General features: G+C 45.4%; 1 protein-coding gene across 1 annotated transcript in view; it reads right to left on the reverse strand.

Moving 5' to 3' along the window:
* Positions 1-318: 318 nt before the first annotated feature.
* GRIN3A (glutamate ionotropic receptor NMDA type subunit 3A) overlaps positions 319-18,592 on the reverse strand; it is an 88,655-nt gene continuing 70,381 nt past the window's right edge. The window contains exons 7-9 of the mRNA XM_039542946.1: positions 7,451-7,615; positions 5,241-5,314; positions 319-928 (exon numbers count right to left, since the gene is read on the reverse strand). Coding sequence (XP_039398880.1) covers positions 592-928; positions 5,241-5,314; positions 7,451-7,615 — 576 coding nt within the window. The 3' untranslated portion in view covers positions 319-591. The remainder of the gene's footprint in view (positions 929-5,240; positions 5,315-7,450; positions 7,616-18,592) is intronic.

Raw genomic sequence — 18,592 nt, forward strand, 5'->3', positions numbered from 1 at the left:
TAAACTTCTCCCCATCTTCAAAATCCAAGAGGCAAATCATTTCAGAGAGGTGCATTCATAATAAATTCCCTTTATAATGACAGGTCTGATTCTCTCATGCTAAGGTCCCTTGATGCTGCTCTGGTACTCACGGTGCAGCCCCTTAGGGGCCTTATTGTAAATGGGCATCAGGTCCTTTGTCACTTACTGCACACGCGCGCACTCTCTCTCTCTCTCTCCAACAAGGGACACGAGCTGCTGACCATTTTAGATTTTTTTTAATTAATGCACAGAAAGGGCTAAAAAGTGGAAACTTTTTTTTGTTTTAGTGCCATGTGAAGGAACCAGGACTGGTGCGGTCTGGGTGCTTGCCGCTCTTCTAGTGTAAGGCTGCCCCTTAGATGTTCACGGCACGAATGAGAGATTCATTCTTATGAAAGAACCAGAACCCTTCTAGGAACCAGGAATAAGTTTCCTGCTGCTGTTGCAGTGTCCGCTCTGTGGGACGGAGGCTTTATGAAGAACATATTGCTCTTTTTTTATTCCCAGGCCTCTTTTCCGGCTTTACAAAAGTGCATTGTAAAGTGTACAGGGGGCCTGAGGGGTGGTGGCCTAGGGCTCTGCAGTCCTGTTTGTCCTCTGATACTCTTCCAGCTCAGTTTTTCTCTTCATGGCTAGCTGCAGCTCCTGCTTGATCGCTTGAATCTGCTTCTCTAACTCAGTCAGCTCTTGGATCACTGAGGTCCTAGCACTATTCAGGGGATCTGCTTTCCCATTCGTTGTCAGGGGTGCTGGAGTCTCTCCCCTCAGTTGGGGTAGGGGTATGTCTTGGTGCTGTCTGAGGGTCACTTCGTTTTGCCCTTCCTCGCTGCATATGTATTTCCTCCGGTGACAGTTGCCTGGGTTGGCCGTGTTCCACACCGCATGCTGGCTGTTACCCGGGTTGGACCTGCACAAAGAATCGCTCTTTAAAATGAAACCATAACAGTTGCAGAGAAGGCTTTTCCCTGAGGCCTGCCCAACGTTCCCCGACTGTGCAATATCCACTATTAAACACCTGAGCTGCATTTCCAACCTCACCGGCAGTTCAATTTATTTCCTGAAAAATGGCTTTACAGAAGGGCTCTGACTCCAAAAAGCTCAGCCGACCTGATTAACTTTTTTTTGATTAACCTTCTGGCTGGCACAAATCATTTTGGCTGAAGAGCACAAATCTGAACGTGCAGTAATTTATATAGACCTGCATCTTCAAAGGGCTTAAAAACAATGACTGACTAATCCTCCGCAGTGAAGTAGGTAAATACCATCCTGTCCCATTTACAGACACCATTTTACAGATGATGAAGAGGTTCATCTGCCCAAGGCCATAGTGAATGTCAGAGCAATGTCTAGATCTCAAGAAGTCCTGCTGCCCATGCCCCTTCTTGGATCACTAAACCATGTACCATGCGTGTTCGGTGAACTTCATTCCTAAGCTGCTAAGTAGACAAATAAGGAACTTCTAATACATAGCTCCCCCTGGCAGAGAAATTTGCAGTGACACTGCATCCTGGATGCTCATACAGGTATACAAATAATCAGACTAAGCCAATCTGTCGGACTCCCTAACTGCCTGGAAACCACTGTGGCCCAGCTACTGGAGAACTTCAGTGATTCAGTCTTGAATGTTTCCATGCTACCAAAGATGCCTGCTGTGAGAAATACACTGACTTATTTAACAAATGAAATCCACTTGAGTACCCAAATGACTTGCTATAACAGGAGAAGTGGAAGAGTGAATCATTCTTACTAGGGATGGACCCAAACTGAAACCCAAGGTCCCCCCCAAATCCCCAAACACAGAGTTTCTTTATCCAAATCCAGATCTGGATCTGACTTTTGCAGCTGGCTCCTAATTCTGATAATGGACGGAACCAAACCCCATGCATCTGAACACTCCTGGCCATTGAGACATTAGAAATCTGGAGCCAGATTGCAATTTGGTGATTTGGGCTTCTCTTCAATCTCAATAAAACCAGAGCCAGTGAAAATCAGGAACATGAAAAAGCGGCGTATGTCACATTGATCTCGTATGGGATCAAAGCTGAGGAGGGCTGACGGGGATTGTCTAACTAGCCTGCTTTTAAAAGGAAGGAAAACTGGCTATGGATCTGAAATATCAGCTTGAGTGAAAAGTTAAAAGCATTTCCTAAATTTATTTTCTTTCCTTCTTTTAGTTCATTAAAACATGTTCAGCCCAATGCTCTAGGTGTACATGCAAACATTTTACCAACTGCAATGTGATAAAGAGTCTGAGTGCAAAAACCTTCGCAAATCCCCCTCCTACCACCATCAGCCATCCCTCCCTCTGCCCAGGGTGAGCTGCATGTGGTGTGACAGGAAGGTGACCAATCTCCGGCTGTGAGGAATAAATGAGAAATGGGCCTACTGTGGTGGACATCTCACTGATGGCATTCACCATCCAGTCAGGAACTGTTCGCTGGGAGCTTCGTTTTCCCTCCACTGGTGCAGTCCTGGATGGGAAAAGAAGTGGTCCCAACCCATTTCAGGCTTTAAACCACAGCGTGACTCCATCACTTCAGATTACACCCAGAAATCAATGGGCAGCTGGTTGGTGCAGGCCGTGGCGCGCTCCTCCTCAGGAACACCCCAGAGGCAGCAGGTAGCCTTGTCCTGCATTCTGGGTGTGTTTAGGAATAGCACTCATGAGTGACTGCCTCGATCTTTCCCGCCTCTTACAACCCAACACCAAAAGAGCCTTCACAGGGCTCGCCTGGTGCTGCTCGTGGTGGTGGGGAGTGTGAAGAGGGGATGGAGGCAGTCGCCTGTCATGGGCTCATCCATGTAGAGTTGGAGGTAAGCGGGTGCTGAGAATGAGTGAGAATGTGCAGGTCTGCAGGTAGTGTGTTTAAAAAAGCCTTTCTGAAAGAGATGCCTTAAGAAGATATCAGAGGACCCGTCTCGAGGGAAATAACACAACATGAGTTAATTCCATCAGTTTTCCCTTTCTGACCATTTGAAAGAGGACAGCCTCCTGGAGGAACAAGGGTGTTCTCATCTCATTAACTGGGGAGCACAGCACTGTCCCTTCCAATATCAGGACTCATTACAGCTGCGTTCCAGGTTACTGGGAGCCTTGAATTTAATTCACCAGGGTCCCGTCCACAATGCAGTTAAAGGCATGATAAGCACAAGTGTTTTTGAACAGGCTTGTTGCTAGCAGGGTTCTAATCAGAGATGGCAAAAGTGCCTTTATATGAAAAAGAAACTTTTGTGATGTTCTCCCCCCCCCATACATGCGCACACACACCCTCTTAATCATTCTGTGTAGGAGTCAGGGCCTTGGCCGTGTGAGAAGCACAAGGTTTATTTTGCACCAGTTGGCTTCTGAAAGCAGCTTGTGCCTCAGAATGTTGTGCTTTTGAATTTATGAAGCTGCCGTGGGGTCAAACTGGGCTTGTTATGGGGAGAAGACAGAGGAAGAGCGTGGCCAGTAGAGAGAGAGACTGGCTGGCTCTTCCAGGGGAGTCAGGCAACCTTGCCTGGGGTGGATCAGGTAGCCCTGCAGCTGATCCTATCAGATGGTCAGAGTCAATTATCAGGCCCCCCTGAGAAGGAGTTGGGGAGAGTTCTGGTGGGAAGGAAAGTACAGCAGACGAGGAGGCAGCTCCTGTAGTAGACCCAGGAGAGAGTCAAACCCCAGGTAGAAAGTCTGTAGGTACACGGGGAATACGGATCCAGCCTATGGAGTCCCAGAGTGGGGGAAGGATTCCAGGGAGGAAGCCCTGAAGCTCAAGGCAGGAGCTGGGCCTCCAAGGAGAAAGTCTGGAGGGTCATTGCTGTACAAGAGGGAAGGGTAGCCCAGGAAAAGCAAAGGACCTTTTTGTTCTGTGTTTCCTTTGGGATTATTGTCAGTTTGTTACTAGTGGCCTGCCTGCCTGCCGGAGGGAGGCCAGATGTGGGGTGTTGTGGAGGCTGACTAGGGTGACCAGACAGCAAATGTGAAAAATCAGGACGGGGATGGGGTGTAACAGGAGTCTATATATGAAAAAGACCCAAAAATCAGGACTGTCCCTATAAAATCGGGACATCTGGTCACCCTAAGGCTTACCCTCCCTCATCTGTCAATCAACCAAGAATTTTTTCTTGGTGTCATTTCCGTGGCACCAAAATTTAACAAAACCCGTGAGTAAGTGCTTGGATTGTGGCCACAGAGAGGATCTTTCCCAGACACTACTCATGGAGATTTTCACTGTATGTGGCCAGGGTAGTATCTTGACATCTCTCTGCATCTGTACTCTGTTGTCTAGAAGTATTTCCTAGCAGTTCCACATCAAAAAGATGGTATTGTTATGACCGGTGTCACTAGGTGGTGCTGTTGCCTGAAGGATATGTCTATACCACAAATGAAGGTGTGAATGTAACAGGTAGCCATGTCCTTGCTAGCTTTAATCGAGCTAGGTGGGTTCAAAACAAAACAGTAGTGAAGAAATGTTGGCATGGGATAGTCCCATCATTATCAGCCCACTGGGGATTTTAGGTTGCTGCCCATGGCAGGGTCTGTGTGCTAAATCTTTACTACTCTTGTTAGCTAGATTAAAGCTAGCGCATGTATCAATTGTGCCCATGTTCCAACCACACCTTCATTTGTGATGTAGATGTATCATCATCTTTCCAATTCTTTTTCTTAGTGTGTGAGCAAGTGTTTAGTCTTAGGAAGATGTGCTGGCGTATTGTCTTTGGTTATGCAGTGTTCTGTGTAGACACAGCTTCTGGAGACATGCAGCTGTACAAACAGGAGGCGAGTTTGCTCTTTGAGTTGGTCTCTAATTAGAGTCAATGCCCGAGGTGGAGTTGCTCCCTATGACTTGGGCTGAGCTGAGATTCCTGGAAGAAGGGATTGTCCTGCATGCTATTTGACCATTTTAGGACTGGTGTATATCTGTGGCTAGAACAAGTTACACTTAAGATATACCTAGATTCACAGCTGGCAATGAGCATGGGGGCTGGTATTGGGTTTTGGATTTATGATTGCAGTGTGGATAAAAAATACTAGGAAATCTGTATTAAACTAATAAATATCCATTTTCTGCTTCTCTTTGGGCATCTAAAGAACTTCAGCCTGTAACAATATCGTTAGCTAATAATCAAAGTACCATTTTTCTGTCTTGATTTATCTTTATCTCTGGGAGACATTTAAGTTCATGGTCAGATATCCAGTTCCACCAGATCTAGTTCCAAAATAAGCCCTTTTTTCTTACCTCTTTTCTACTCGTTTTGTCTTGGGCTGGTGTTTGTCCTCAGTGAATGAACTGTTTAACGCGCGATGCAATCTCTAGAAGAAGTGAGACAGGGCAGTAATTAAACACAAGAAAAAAGAGCCCCTCCCCTCCTCTGGGGGCAGGCAAACAATTGTCTTTGTGTGGACTCCACCTGAATGTAGCTTCTTATTTTGCACATTCCAGGATACAAACACAATGCCCAGCTCCTATTCGTTGTCATAAAGGTCTCCTATTTCTGAAGCAAGAGTGGTTGATTTCCTGATGTACACTATTTTTAAAGACTGTCTACCAGAAAGTAATGTATCCATTAGATAAGATACCCCAAGTCAGAAAGATAAATATATTTCCCCCACTTTATTACAAGCACCGTGCCAAAGGAGGCGAACCCACATTTTATAGATGCATAAAAAGCTTGGGAATCAATATACTGATAAACAAGATGTTACTTAGAATTCATGCTAGTTTGTAGCATATTAAAATTCAAACTGTCCCAAAGCTCAACAGGTTTTGGTTCAGGCTTTTTACGCAAACTAGTTGTGTATCTTTAAGAAAACAAACACACTGAAGAACAACCACCCTCCCCCTCTTTTTTTCATATTCTAGTATTTATAGATAAATGGTTGTCTTTGCTTAATTTGGACCTTCCAACAATGACTCAGTCCTCAGACAACCAAACGAGGTCTTCCTTGAAATGCTTTCACCTGACTGGTGCTGTGTAAGATACAGAGTTCCACAGCCACTCTCCTTTATCACTTGTTCTGTGCTACTGACAAAATTCAACTTGTTGCTGGAGTCGGGCTCTCACTGGACTTCTAGCAGTTCACTCTAGGCAAGATCCTCAGCTGGTGTAAGATGATGTAGCTCCGCTAAGGTCAATGGTACTGCATGGTGATGCACCAGCTGAGGACCTGGAGAATTGAGAGAGGCAAGCTCTACGTTCCAGGGATTTGGAGCAATCACATTTTTGAATTGATCTGTTCCAGCTTCAGCTCCAGGCAAAAACCTACTGGTCCGTGCTCCAGCTCTTGGCTCCGCTTCAAAGCCCTGCTTCGCTCAATCATATACAGAAATACAGCCCAGGAGTTTCCGTGATGGCTCCTATGAACACCTCTAGAATGTGGTAGGGCTAGAGATGCCATCTTCCTCTGGCATATGGAAACATAAGCTTCAAACATTCATAGGGGAAAGGGAGGGAAAAATACCACAAGACTGACCCTGCTCACCTTGGGAACGGCAGTCTCACAATGCAGCTAGCACAGAAAGCCAACTGCACAGTGTTTGGGTTATAAAACAGTAGCGATTGAGAAGCAAAAAGAAGGAGGGTGTTTCAGTTTACACTATGTACTTCGTAACTGTGAATACTTCAAGTCCCCTCTGATGCTTTTCTCTTCACTGTTAAATTAATCTTGATCTCAAACTCTCATATGTAGTCCCTGGCATCCTTCTAACGCCAACCATCACTGACCTTCTCTGGACCTCTTCTGTAACTTCCTGACAGTGGCAGGACCAAATTAAACACGAACTCCAGATAAAATTGTACCATTATTCCAGATCTACTGGTAATGTTATTGTATAGTTTCCTACATTGTTTTCTATCCCATTTTTAGTCCAAACGTGAGGGCCTAGATTCTTATACACACAAAGGCCTCTTTACACTACTAAGGGGCCTTAACGTAAATGAAAATAAGGACTCCCATTTTCAGTGCAGCTGTATACTGAGCAGTGTATGTGGAAGTCTGGACTTCTCTTGCCAATGTGCATCACCATCATCACTCCTCCGAGCCACCTAGCCCACTTGGAGGCTACTTTGAAAACTACCTGCAGCGCCACAAGTAAATGTTCCCATCCCAGTGTCTACTTCCTCCCCATCGTCATTAAAGAGTGATTGACTGGTCTGAGAAATAACACTGATCATCTTTAATTGGTTCCCCTTGATACTCAATAACAGAAGGGGTGCTAGAGACGCTGGACCTGCTCCGACCGAAGTCATTGGTAAAATTTGCACCAACGTCAACTGCAACAGGTTCTGTTAGAACAGCAAAGCTACTAATAATAATCTAGGCCAGAGCCAATGCCCATTGAAACCAATGGTAGTCTTTCCATTGACTTCAGTGGCTTTGGATCAGGCTTTTACTGAACAGCTCTGGAAACATTTGATGGAATTACCAGCGAGCCTCTCGAATACGTACCTGGCTTGTATGGAGCCAGTATTTCAGCTTGGATTTCTTTTTGATTCGCGGTAGGACCAGTCTGTGTACTACATGTTCTCCAATGGTGGTGAGAATGGACAAGACAAATCCAACGCATAACATCACAAAGAGTCCAGAGAAGTGGTTAATGCCCATTTGCAGTGTCTGTGCAAAATAAAAAATAAATGCCCTCTTGGTGTATTTTAATATACATAGTACACATTGCATTTTCAAATGTGTAAATATCATCTCAGTGGGCATGCATTAGCCAAATCACAACAGGTGCATAACGGACTGATTCTCAGTCATACTAAGGCCCGTTTATACCACCCTGGCTGCCTTAAGAGTCCTTGCACTGTCAGAGTGGTGAAGAGGGACCTTGGTGTCAATGTGAATCTGCGCCACTAATATTTTTTCCTGGGAAAATTAGATGAGTGGCACATATGAGACACCTATACCAGTGGTAGCTATGCTATAATCTGGAACTACTAGCACTGCTTGGCTGAACATCATCCAAGAATCGAGGACCAAGGCTTTAGTCAGCAGAGAGTCCAGAGTGATCATTAGTGGGTTGGGTTGTTTGTTTTTTTAAAGGCAATGGTAATGATTTTCTGAGTGCAAAAGAGGAAAGTAATCAAGGAGAAACTGCAAGTAGATATCCCATTCATGGCAGCCTCAACTCCCTTAATTAACTAAGCTGCATATCCATCCTCATTTCATAGTCATGAAAGTTGACTGCAATTGAGGAAAAGGGGAACAATTTTCTCCTCCACCCTGTAGTTTTACAGGAACTGGGTAGAATCCCTTTAAATAGTCTGTGAGCCCTCCAGTGGTGCTAGCTGTGTGTGTGTGTGTGTGTGTGTGTGTGTGTGTGGTGGGGAAGGGGGCTAGGCCTCGCACGTTGCGTATATTCAGTATTACTTAGTCACATCTATATACATAGTTATTTGGACCACATGGGGACTACGTGGTTCCTTCATGTTATAGTCTTTGGTGTAATAGGGAATATTATGTCTGTTCTTTAATCATTGCCCCCAAACCAGCTCAGGAATATTGCCAAGAATAAAAATCAGTGCTCATCCATTCAAAACAGATTTCCCATGGCTGTAAACAGAAGAACAGAATATACAGGTTAGCTAACTCTGGATTTCCAATAGAGAAGTAGGACTGTGTGTCTTTAATTCACACTCTTTTGGAGTTATTCTATAACCCTGGAGTGTTAGGCCCTGTCTATGCTGGGGTGTTTTGCATTGCTATAACTACATCCAAGTGCCAATTTCACTTGTCTGGACAAGTCCCTAGATTAATCTTTGGATACATTCTCGGGGTTTCTTTTAGGGTTACAATGACATTTCCAAAACAGTAGTGGATTCGTGCCAAATCCGCTGACGCTTAGTGCTGGAGGGTCTCCCCATGCATTTTGTTTCAGGAGATTTGTAGTGGAGTCTTTCCTTTTTCAGTGTTTTGAAGCACAATGATACAAGGTCAGAAATGCCTCAAATAGGCAACAAATCCCAAGCAATTCACCCTGCTGGATTGCGGAGCTTCATTGACACACAAGTACGTGACCAGTGCTATCCAGCATTGGGATGATCAATATATTTGGGGTTCTCTGCTGAAAGCTACCTACTTGCTCAACATGCTGCTGGGCAGAATTTCTAGGAACAATGTGACTCTACTGATGACTCAGTGGTTCCAAGTGCTATAATAGGGAGTAGAAACGATTCTCCTAAAGATAATAATTGCAAAACAGGAAGGATCATGAAAAACTCAGCAACATCTTTAGGAGTCGCTAAAAGGCTGTAAGCTAAAAGCTTCACCATCATGGATGGTGCCCCTACCCTCTCCTGGGATCCCCGGCCTTTGTCATCATGATCCTGAGAGATGTCCTAACCAGGCCAGAGAGAGGGACCCAGATGACCTTGCCATCTCTACTGGCTCCAGTTGAATCATAAACCCAACCTGGGATGAAATGGGATCGGACTTTAACAGCAGCTCCACACCATCTCAATTAACTCTCTTCTCTTTTCCCCATCTTTGATGCCATCTAAGAGACTGTCAAACAAGGGAGAGGCATTCCTTCTAAAAAAAACACTCCACCTCAATGGAAAGGGAACATGCCCCTTTTTGGAGGCCGTATGCGAAGTGGGTGTTGGTGTCCATGGCCAGATATGAAGTGGTGCAGCAGCCTGTAGGCAGTAGAGATCCTTCAGTAGCCTGATCTGCTGGCTTTGTGGCTGCTTTAGGCTGCCAAGCAGCCATGTCACACTTGAGAATCTGGGCCAGAATAATAAAACCCTGGCCAACAAAGACCAAAACCTGTGAATAAATCATAGTCCTAATATCAGCCGCCACCAGACAACTGAAGGGTCCAGAATGTTCATCCTTGATCTTGTTCCATTTCAACACCCTTGAGACTGAGGTGCAGAAGAAATAGACTGGGCCAAATCCGCAGCTGGTATAAATCAGCGTAGCTCCATTGTCTTCAATAGAAAGTGATTGGCCAGACACTCAGTAGTGCCAAACATTTTGTCAGCCCTACTGAACTCATTCGCAGCTTAGCTGGGTACAGGCGAAAGAAATCTCAGCAACGGTCTCTCTGCTGTATTGTTATTTGTTGTTTATGGTTCTTTAAATTGCCCCAAACAAGACATCTTTTTCTATTAGCCCATGAAATGCCAAAGCAAGCATGAAAAATACTTCATCTGGTGATAAAAAACACAATGAAGCAGCCACCCATCAAAGGCCACACTTTAGAGATAAATTTCAGGAATAAGTTAAACAGGACAAGTAGGAGGGGGAGGAAATAATTACCACACCATGGCTTGGAGAGTATGAAATGATTCAACACAATAAGAGGTGTGCAAACTATTATAAACAGCTAATTTTCTTAGCTGTTTATACTGCACAACACACAAATCAAGAGAACAGAGATGCAGTGCATCTTATTATATGTTGCTGTCTCATTTTACATCACCGCACTTCAGAACACATAGCAGAACGTTTTACATCACCGCATAGCAGAACGACAAGCTTCACTGCTCACTGTGTATAATGCATACATGTTCAGCTCTGTTTTCAGACAGAATTGAATAAACTGGTTTTTCTATATCACAGCTGACTTCTGAGCAAGATTGAAATGTACAATGGCGTGTCCTAGGTCGTATACTGCCAGCAGAAATTCCCATATTTTTATTTGTAGCATATTTGTATTGCAGTAGCACCTAGAAGCCACAGATCTAGACCAGGATCCAGTGTGCTAGGTACTGTACATCCACAGAAGAAAATGACAGTCTCTGCCTCAAAGAGTTTACAACCTAAGTTCAAGTGGTAGTAGCTGTGTTTTGGGAGCAAGAGGTTCTGAAATCTATCCCTGCTGTGGCCATGAAGTTCTGAGCAACCACAGTGGGCACTCAAGTGATAACTCTGCCCAAAAGATGGCCATGGATTTACGATGTTATTCATTACTCTCTCCAAACTGTTTGCTGCTAAGTAATGGGAAAAAACAGCAGTTAGAAAGGTGTAGAAATGCAAGAATTAGGAAAGTCTGTATCCACCTATTTATACATCCTTGGAGAAAGAGAGACGTACTAATCCCTCCCCTGCAATTCCTTGCAAAATGCTAACTTTTTTAGTTTTGTGTGTGCACATGTGCATTTTCCTTTTAAAAAGGTGATGGTTTGTGTTTAATGGTTCTGCGCACTCAGTGCGACAAGTCACAGGTAAGCAGACAAAAATATCAAGGTAGGGAGGAGAGCTGAGAATCAGCAGCAGTCTAGATATTTCTTTAAGCTTTGCCTGGAAAATCAACAAGTCGTCTTACCTTCCTGCGAAAGGAAATCATGTTTTGTGTCCTCCTCCCTCCCCCTGGCTGTATTAGATTTGATGGCTAATCTCAGTCTGCTCTCAATGGACCAACCTTGACTGTTTACAAACCTCATGAGTCTTCTTTGCAAGGCTTCCCAGCAGCTTTATTACAGAGACAAGGTGGGTGAGGTGATATCTTCTACTGGACCAACGTCTTTTGGTGAGAGACACAAGCTTTTGAGTTTCCACAGAGCTCTTCTTCCGGTCACCTGGTCTCTCTAATATCCTGGGACCAACACAGCTACAACACTGTACAGCAGCTTCATCACATTCCATGATGATTTGCTGTTGAGGGCTAAACAGCAGCACTAGTGATGTCTTTGTAATAACCATAATAAGTAACATCCTTTCTATAGCACCTTCCACCCCAGGACCTGAACGTGTTTGACAAGGATCAGTGGCTTAACTTTCATACCTCTGCAAGGTAGGAATCGTTATCCCCCACTTCAGAGGGGGTAAGCTGAGGCACACAGAGGTTAAATGACATGCCTGTGGCTGCAAGAAGATAGCAATAGAGAAGGCAGATCTCCTGAAGCCTAGTTCTGTGCTTAATCATTAAAGCATCCTTCCTTCACTTCCATGGGGCCTCATGTGTGCTGGTTACTCTGGGTGCTCTCAGAGAGGATGTCGCATCAAAGTCACAAAATATACGTTTAGCCCCATTTGTGTAGGTCATCCTTAATTTGGCATGGTAAAGAACAGTAGCCACTGCACTGGTCCAGATCCTCAAAGCTACAGAGGTGTCCAATTGCCGTTCATTGCAATGGGAGTTAGGCACCTAAATGCCTTTGAGGAGCTAGACCTGGGACTTGAAGGGCCAGATCTTCAGCTGGTACAAATCTGAGTAACTCGATTGAAGCCAGCCTGGTCCCAAGTATTTCCTTAGAGAAACAAATGTCTGTCTTGATAACGATCTCTCTTCTTCCCAGCCAAATCCATAATCCAATCCCTCTCAATAGCGGTGCAAGGAACGATAACGAACACTCCATCAGCCCTCGCTTTGAAATTCAAGATCACTTCCTTAGCATCACCTGCTGATGAATGAGGTGCAGCATCTTTGCCTGATTCATTAAGTAATGAGCTAAATGAGACCACTTGCTTTTTAGGAAAGGAAAGTCCTTGTTCAGTTTGAACAAGCTGCTTCAAATCCAAATCTCTCATCAATTTTCCAGTGTCGTCTTTTGAGCTCTTCCTCGCTTTCCCAGTCAGCAGACTTAATACTCATATATGCAGAGCTGGGTGAATAATTGATTTTTTTCCCCCTTAGGTTGGCTGGCAATTTTTGAAAAAAAAAGTTGTTTGGGTTGAATCAAACTGTTGTGATCCAGCTGCCTCCTTCGAGCAAAATATTATTGACTTAGAACAAAAGCATTTCAGAGAAAACACATCTTAAAAGCAATAAATCAGAGTACACACATCTCTGGCCCTTTCTCAGGCTTACCGTTCCCTGGATCTGGAAGAGCCTGATTCTTTCTGACTCCTTCACAGAACCTGCCAGGGTTTGTCTACACTGCAATGGAAGACCTGTGGCATGGCTGGCCCAGGTCAGCTGACTTGGGATCATGGGGCTCAGGCTGCAGGGCTAAAAATTGCAGGGAAGATGTGTGGGCTTGGGCTGGAGCCCAGGCTCTGAGACCTGGTGAGTGCAGTGGGTCTCAGAGCCTGGACTCCAGCCAAGGCCCCCTGTCTACACTGCAATTTTTAGCCCCACAGCCCAAACCCGGCAGGCCTGAGTCAACTGACCTGGGCTCTGAGACTTGGTGCCGTGGGCTTTGTATTGTAGTGTAGATATAATCTCAGTGTCAGCCTGTTTCTCAGACAGCTGCTCACCATGGGAGTCCATGTATCTCCCCATAAGCCTAACCTGAAGTGACCATCTCTTGAGATCCCAGGGGACAACTCAATCTTTGTCCTTCCTTCCACCTAGAGGAATGGTTTGGTGACAGTGACACCTGTCTAGGAATAGCAGGACTGAGAACTAACTTACTGTACATGGGCCACCAAACAGACTGTAGAGAGAAATACCCTTCAGTCACTCCTGAGCTTGAGTTGAACTGGTTTCCTAGAGAAGAAAGTCTCTAAAGCCCATTACTATGCTGTTGAGACATCCACACCCCTTCTTCGAATGGCACATGCAATAATTACTCCATATAAAAATACAGCCAGTGCAAGCTTTGTCCGATAAACCAGAATGAGATTTTGGATAATCAAATTGAGGTAAATTTAAGGAGGGAAATCAAGTCCAGCATCCAATTAAATAAACAAGAGAACCTCCCAAGAAATTATTGAAATGAAAGGAAGCCGTGCAACTAACAAGAGATTCACACAGAGAAAACACTTGCTATCCAATGCCAAGTCCCTCAAATACCCTAATCCTAAAAGAATGCCATGGGAAAGAGAGAGAGAACAAACCAAACTCTCAATGGAGTATAAACTAGCCCCTTGTCTGCAATAGGGTTTCTATTGTTGGCCCCACCGCTGAATGGTACTGGTGGTTGCAATGGTGAGATGTTTGAGGGCAAAAGTGTAGCGTAAACAAGGGCAATGAGTCTTGCTGCAATGGTTAGAGCCAGGAATAACGTGCAAATATTTTCCAGGCTCGGTCACATAGCTCGACAAATGCCGCTGAGCCCTGATCATTATGAATCCTTCCATCCTAGTCTTTGTTCTACCCTTGCCAGAGACTTGATTTTTTTCAGTATAGAAAAATTCATTCAAGGCTAGAATGGGACTCTCAGACTTAATTTAATTGCTGCCTATGCCAATTTGGACCTGAGACTACTCCTATACTAGGCTCACTTGCTTTTCCCACGATTTAGAGATAATGAAGAATACCCTACAGGTAGGGACACTTACTGGTAAGTGTCATCGGGCAACGTGAGTAAATTAAGTCATTCATAGGAGCCTCTACAAGGCAGGTCTTCCAAGAATGATTTTCTGGTGCTAGCCAGCATTGACTGACATGACAACATAACCCCTGGAGGGAGCTGATGGGCAGGATCCCCTGGGAGGCTAATTGAGGGGCAAAGGAGTCCAGGAGAGCTGGCTGTATTTTAAAGAAGCCTTATTGAGGGTGCCGGATCAACACATCCTAATATGCAGAAAGAATAGTGGGTGATCAGCTTGGCTTAACAGAGAAATCTTCGGTGAACTTAAACTCAAAGGAAGTTTACAAGAAGTGGAAACATGGACAGATGACTAGGGAGGAGTATACAAATATTGCTCGAGCATGCAGGGGTGTAACCAGGAAGGCAAAAGCACAACTGGAGTTGCAGCTAGCAAGGGATATGAAGGGTAACAAGAAGGGTTTCTACGAGTGTGTTAGCAACAAGAAGGTGGTCAGGGAAAGTGTGGGACCCTTACTGAATGGGGGAGGCAACCTAGTGACTCAATGCTTTTTTTGACTCAATCTTCACCTATAAGTCAGCTCCCAGACTGCTGCACTGGGCAACACAGTATGAGGAGGAGGTGAGCAGCCCTCAGTAGTAAAGAACAGTTTAAGGACTATTTAAAAAGCTGGACATGCCCAAGTCTATGCATCCGGATCTGATGCTGAGGGAATTGGCTGACGTGATTGCAGAGCCATTGGCCATTATCTTTGAAAACTCGTGTTGATTGTGGGAGGTCCTGGACGATTGGAAAAAGGCAACTATTGTGCCCTTCTTTAAGAAAGGGAAGAAGAAGAATCCGGGGAGCTACAGACCAGTCAGCCTCACCTCAGTTCCTGGAAAAATCATGGAGCAGGTCCTCAAGGAATCCATTTTGAAGCACTTGGAGGAGAGGAAGGTGATCAGGAACAGTCAACATGGACTAACGGCAAGTTATGGCTGACCAACCTGATTGCCTTCTATGATGAGATAACTGGCTCTGTGGATGAGGGGAAAGCAGTGGATGTGATATATCTTGACTTTAGCAAAGCTTTAGATATGGTCTTCCACAGTATTCTTGCCAGCAAGTTAAAGTAGTATGAATTGGATGAATGAACTATAAGGTGGATAGAAAGCTGGCTAGATCGTCGGGCTCAATGGGTAGTGATCAATGGCTTGATGGCTGGTTGGCAGCCGATATTAACCGGAGTGCCCCAGGGGTCGGTGATGGGGCCGGTTTTGTTCAACATCTTCATTAATGATCTGGATGATGGGATGGATTGCACCCTCAGCAAGTTCGCAGATGACACTAAGCTGGTGGGAGGGGTAGATATGCTGGAGGGTAGGGATAGGGTCCAGAGCGACCTAGACAAATTGGAGGATTGGGCCAAAAGAAATCTGATGAGGTTCAACGAGGACAAGTGCAGAGTCCTGCACTTAGGATGGAAAAATCCTATGTGCTGCTACAGGCTGGGGACCGACTGGCTAAGCGGCAGTTCTGCAGAAAAGGACCTGGGGATTACAGTGGAGGAGAAACTCGATATGAGTCAGCAGTGTGCCCTTGTTGCTAAGAAGGCTAACGACATATTGGGCTGCATTAGTAGGAGCTTTGTCAGCAGATCAAGGGAAGTGATTGTTCCTCTCTATGTGGCACTGGTGAGGCCACATCTGGAGTACTGCCTCCAGTTTTGGGCCCCCCACTACAGAAAGGATGTGGACAAATTGGACAGAGTCCAATGGAAGGCAACGAAAATGATTAGGGGGCTGGGGCATATGACTTTTAAGGAGAAGCTGAGGGAACTAGGCTTATTAGTCTGCAGAAGAGTGAGGAGGGATTTGATATCAGCCTTCAGCTACCTGAAGGGGGGTTCCAAAGAGGATGGAGCTCGGCTGTTCTCTGTGGTGGCAGATGACAGAACAAAGAGGAATGATCTCAAGTTGCAGTGGGGGAGGTCTAGGTTGGATATTAGGAAACACTATTTCACTAGGAGGGCAGTGAAGCACTGGAATGGGTTACCTAGAGAGGTGGTGGAATCTCCTTCCTTTGAGGTTTTTAAGGTCAGGCTTGACAAAGCCCTGGCTGGGATGATTTAGTTGGCGTTGGTCCTGCTTTGAGCAGGGGGTTGGACTAGATGACCTCCTTAGGTCTCTTCCATCTCTAATCTTCTATGATTCTTCTTTGTGAAACCATAAATCACCCTCCATCTGCTGGAGACTGGGCCCAGATTTGCTCAAACGTTTTGGCATTTTTGGTGAATGTAGTCTGAGTTTTGAATTCATTATTACAACCCAAACCGGGCAGACAGGACTGGCTCTAGACACCAGCAAACCAAGCACGTGCTTGGGGCGGCACAATTCCAGGGGTGGCATTCTGGGTGGGTTTTTTTTTTAATGTTTGTTTGATTTTTTTGCTTCAGCAGTTGCACTCTCAGAGGGTTTTTTTTTTTTTGTGTGGCTTGGGCTGGCAAAAAACCTAGAGCTGGCCCTGCAAGCAGATGTCACAGGGTCTCAGCCTTAATTGCAAAGGTGTTTCACAGCTCTATTAATAAAGCATTGTGCTGGGGAAAATATTTAAGAAATAATGAATTTTACATGTATATTTATGTCATTGTAATAAAATATGTTAAAATTTTCATTCAGAGAAAATTCCAGCATTCAGGTTAAAAATATTACACATATGGAGAATGAGGGAGTTATCTGCATTTTTTAAATGAACATTGTATGCATCTCAGTTTATCTGTTTGCTATTACCCTGTCTGACTGTGAAGAGTTTACTTAAATGGATGCTAGTAGGGAGGAAAACAAACAGCAAGTGCAACAATGGCAAAGAGAAAATACAGCTGGAAAATAGGTAAGGTCCTGGAGGAAACAATGGCCACGTTGTGATTTTTATGTGCATTACTGTGGTACCTAGAAGACCCAATCATGCAACAGGACCCCATTGTTCTGGGGTCTGTACAAACAGAACAAAGATACAGCCTCTGCCCCAGAGAGCTTCAGTCTAACTGGGGAATGCTCCAGCCTGGCTCCAGCATGGCTAGCAAGGTCTAGTCTTCCCACGCCCCAAACCAGGGTCAAAGGGGATACTAAAACCGCAAAGATCCTGGTCTAGGGAGGAAGTGGGTTGAGTGGTCAGGGGTGGCTGGAGAGGAGTCTCTGACGCAGAGACAGAGAAAGCTGCAGGGGTCTGTCACTCCACGCCTAGAAGTAGGAAGTCTGGCCTCAGTGGAGCTTATCCAACACTGGCAAGGAGAGAATAAAGTGGAGGCAGGAGCCAGGCATATAGGCCTTTTGCTGTTTTCTCCCTTCTCTCCGCTTGCTATGTACTCTGGGTGACTGACTAATGCTTGGTTGTGAAGAAGCGATGTTTGAGTCCCTTTAAGCAGCTCGCTGGTTAAGTCACAGACCCCTGGAAGCAAACTGTTGGGTTAGTGCTGTTGGGAGCTGGGGGTGGGAGGCCACTGAGAGTCCCCTGCAAGAGGCTCTGTTTTTTGCTGCCCCAAGCACAGCTGGTCACGTGGATTCAGCGGCAGCTCTGCGGGTGATCTGCCGGTCCCGCGCCTTCAGCGTACTCACTGCCGAATTGCCAACGAAACCGCGGGACTGGTGGACCTCCCGCAGGTGTGCCGCCGAATGCTGCCTGACTGGCGCCCTCACAGCGACCGGCAGGGCGCCCCCTGCGGCTTGCTGCCTCAGGCACGCGCTTGCCATGCTGGTGCCTGGAGCCACCCCTGAGGGGAAGTGAGAGCGGGGAAGTGTCACCTGAAGGGTGCGCTCAGGAGCGACTAAACGGGGTCTAAAGTGCAGCTCCCTCTGGAATTGTGACAAAGCTAGTAAAGCTGCCAGGTCTGAAGATTTGCAGAAAGGGGCAACACACAGGTTGCAAACACAGTCAAACTGAAATGCTCTTGTGAGAGAATGTTTGCAGACTTTTCTCCCCACTCTTCCCTTCTCTCTTCTCATATCCATATTCTTAGCAGGCCATTGGGAATCTCTGACTGCTTTGATAATGCCCCCATTTCTACCTGCCTCAGACAGATATGGTCTGAGCTGCTACCACAGCACCCAATGATCCTGACCCAGCTCTCTTACCATCACACAGGACTGGGCTAAAACTACATAAAGTGCTTGATTGCAAACTCACGAATAGCATTTCTTTCAGTGGGCTTTGGCTCAGTCACAATGTTACTGCAGTGTTTACAGTGGATGGATGTGCAGGAGCACTTCTCTTATTAGTTGTGTGTGCTTAAACTGGTTGTAATCGGAAAAATGACAAGAATTACATGGTTTCAATATTTAGTCTCTCAATATCTGTGGATCTCAGGTTGCTATTTTATCCATTCCAGGTCAACAAATTGTTTGCTTTCCTTCCTGATTCATCCCTCATTAACTAAGTACAAGTAGCCCC

Source organism: Mauremys reevesii, linkage group 6 (assembly GCF_016161935.1).
Source record: "Mauremys reevesii isolate NIE-2019 linkage group 6, ASM1616193v1, whole genome shotgun sequence".
In the NCBI taxonomy this organism is placed as follows: domain Eukaryota; kingdom Metazoa; phylum Chordata; order Testudines; family Geoemydidae; genus Mauremys; species Mauremys reevesii.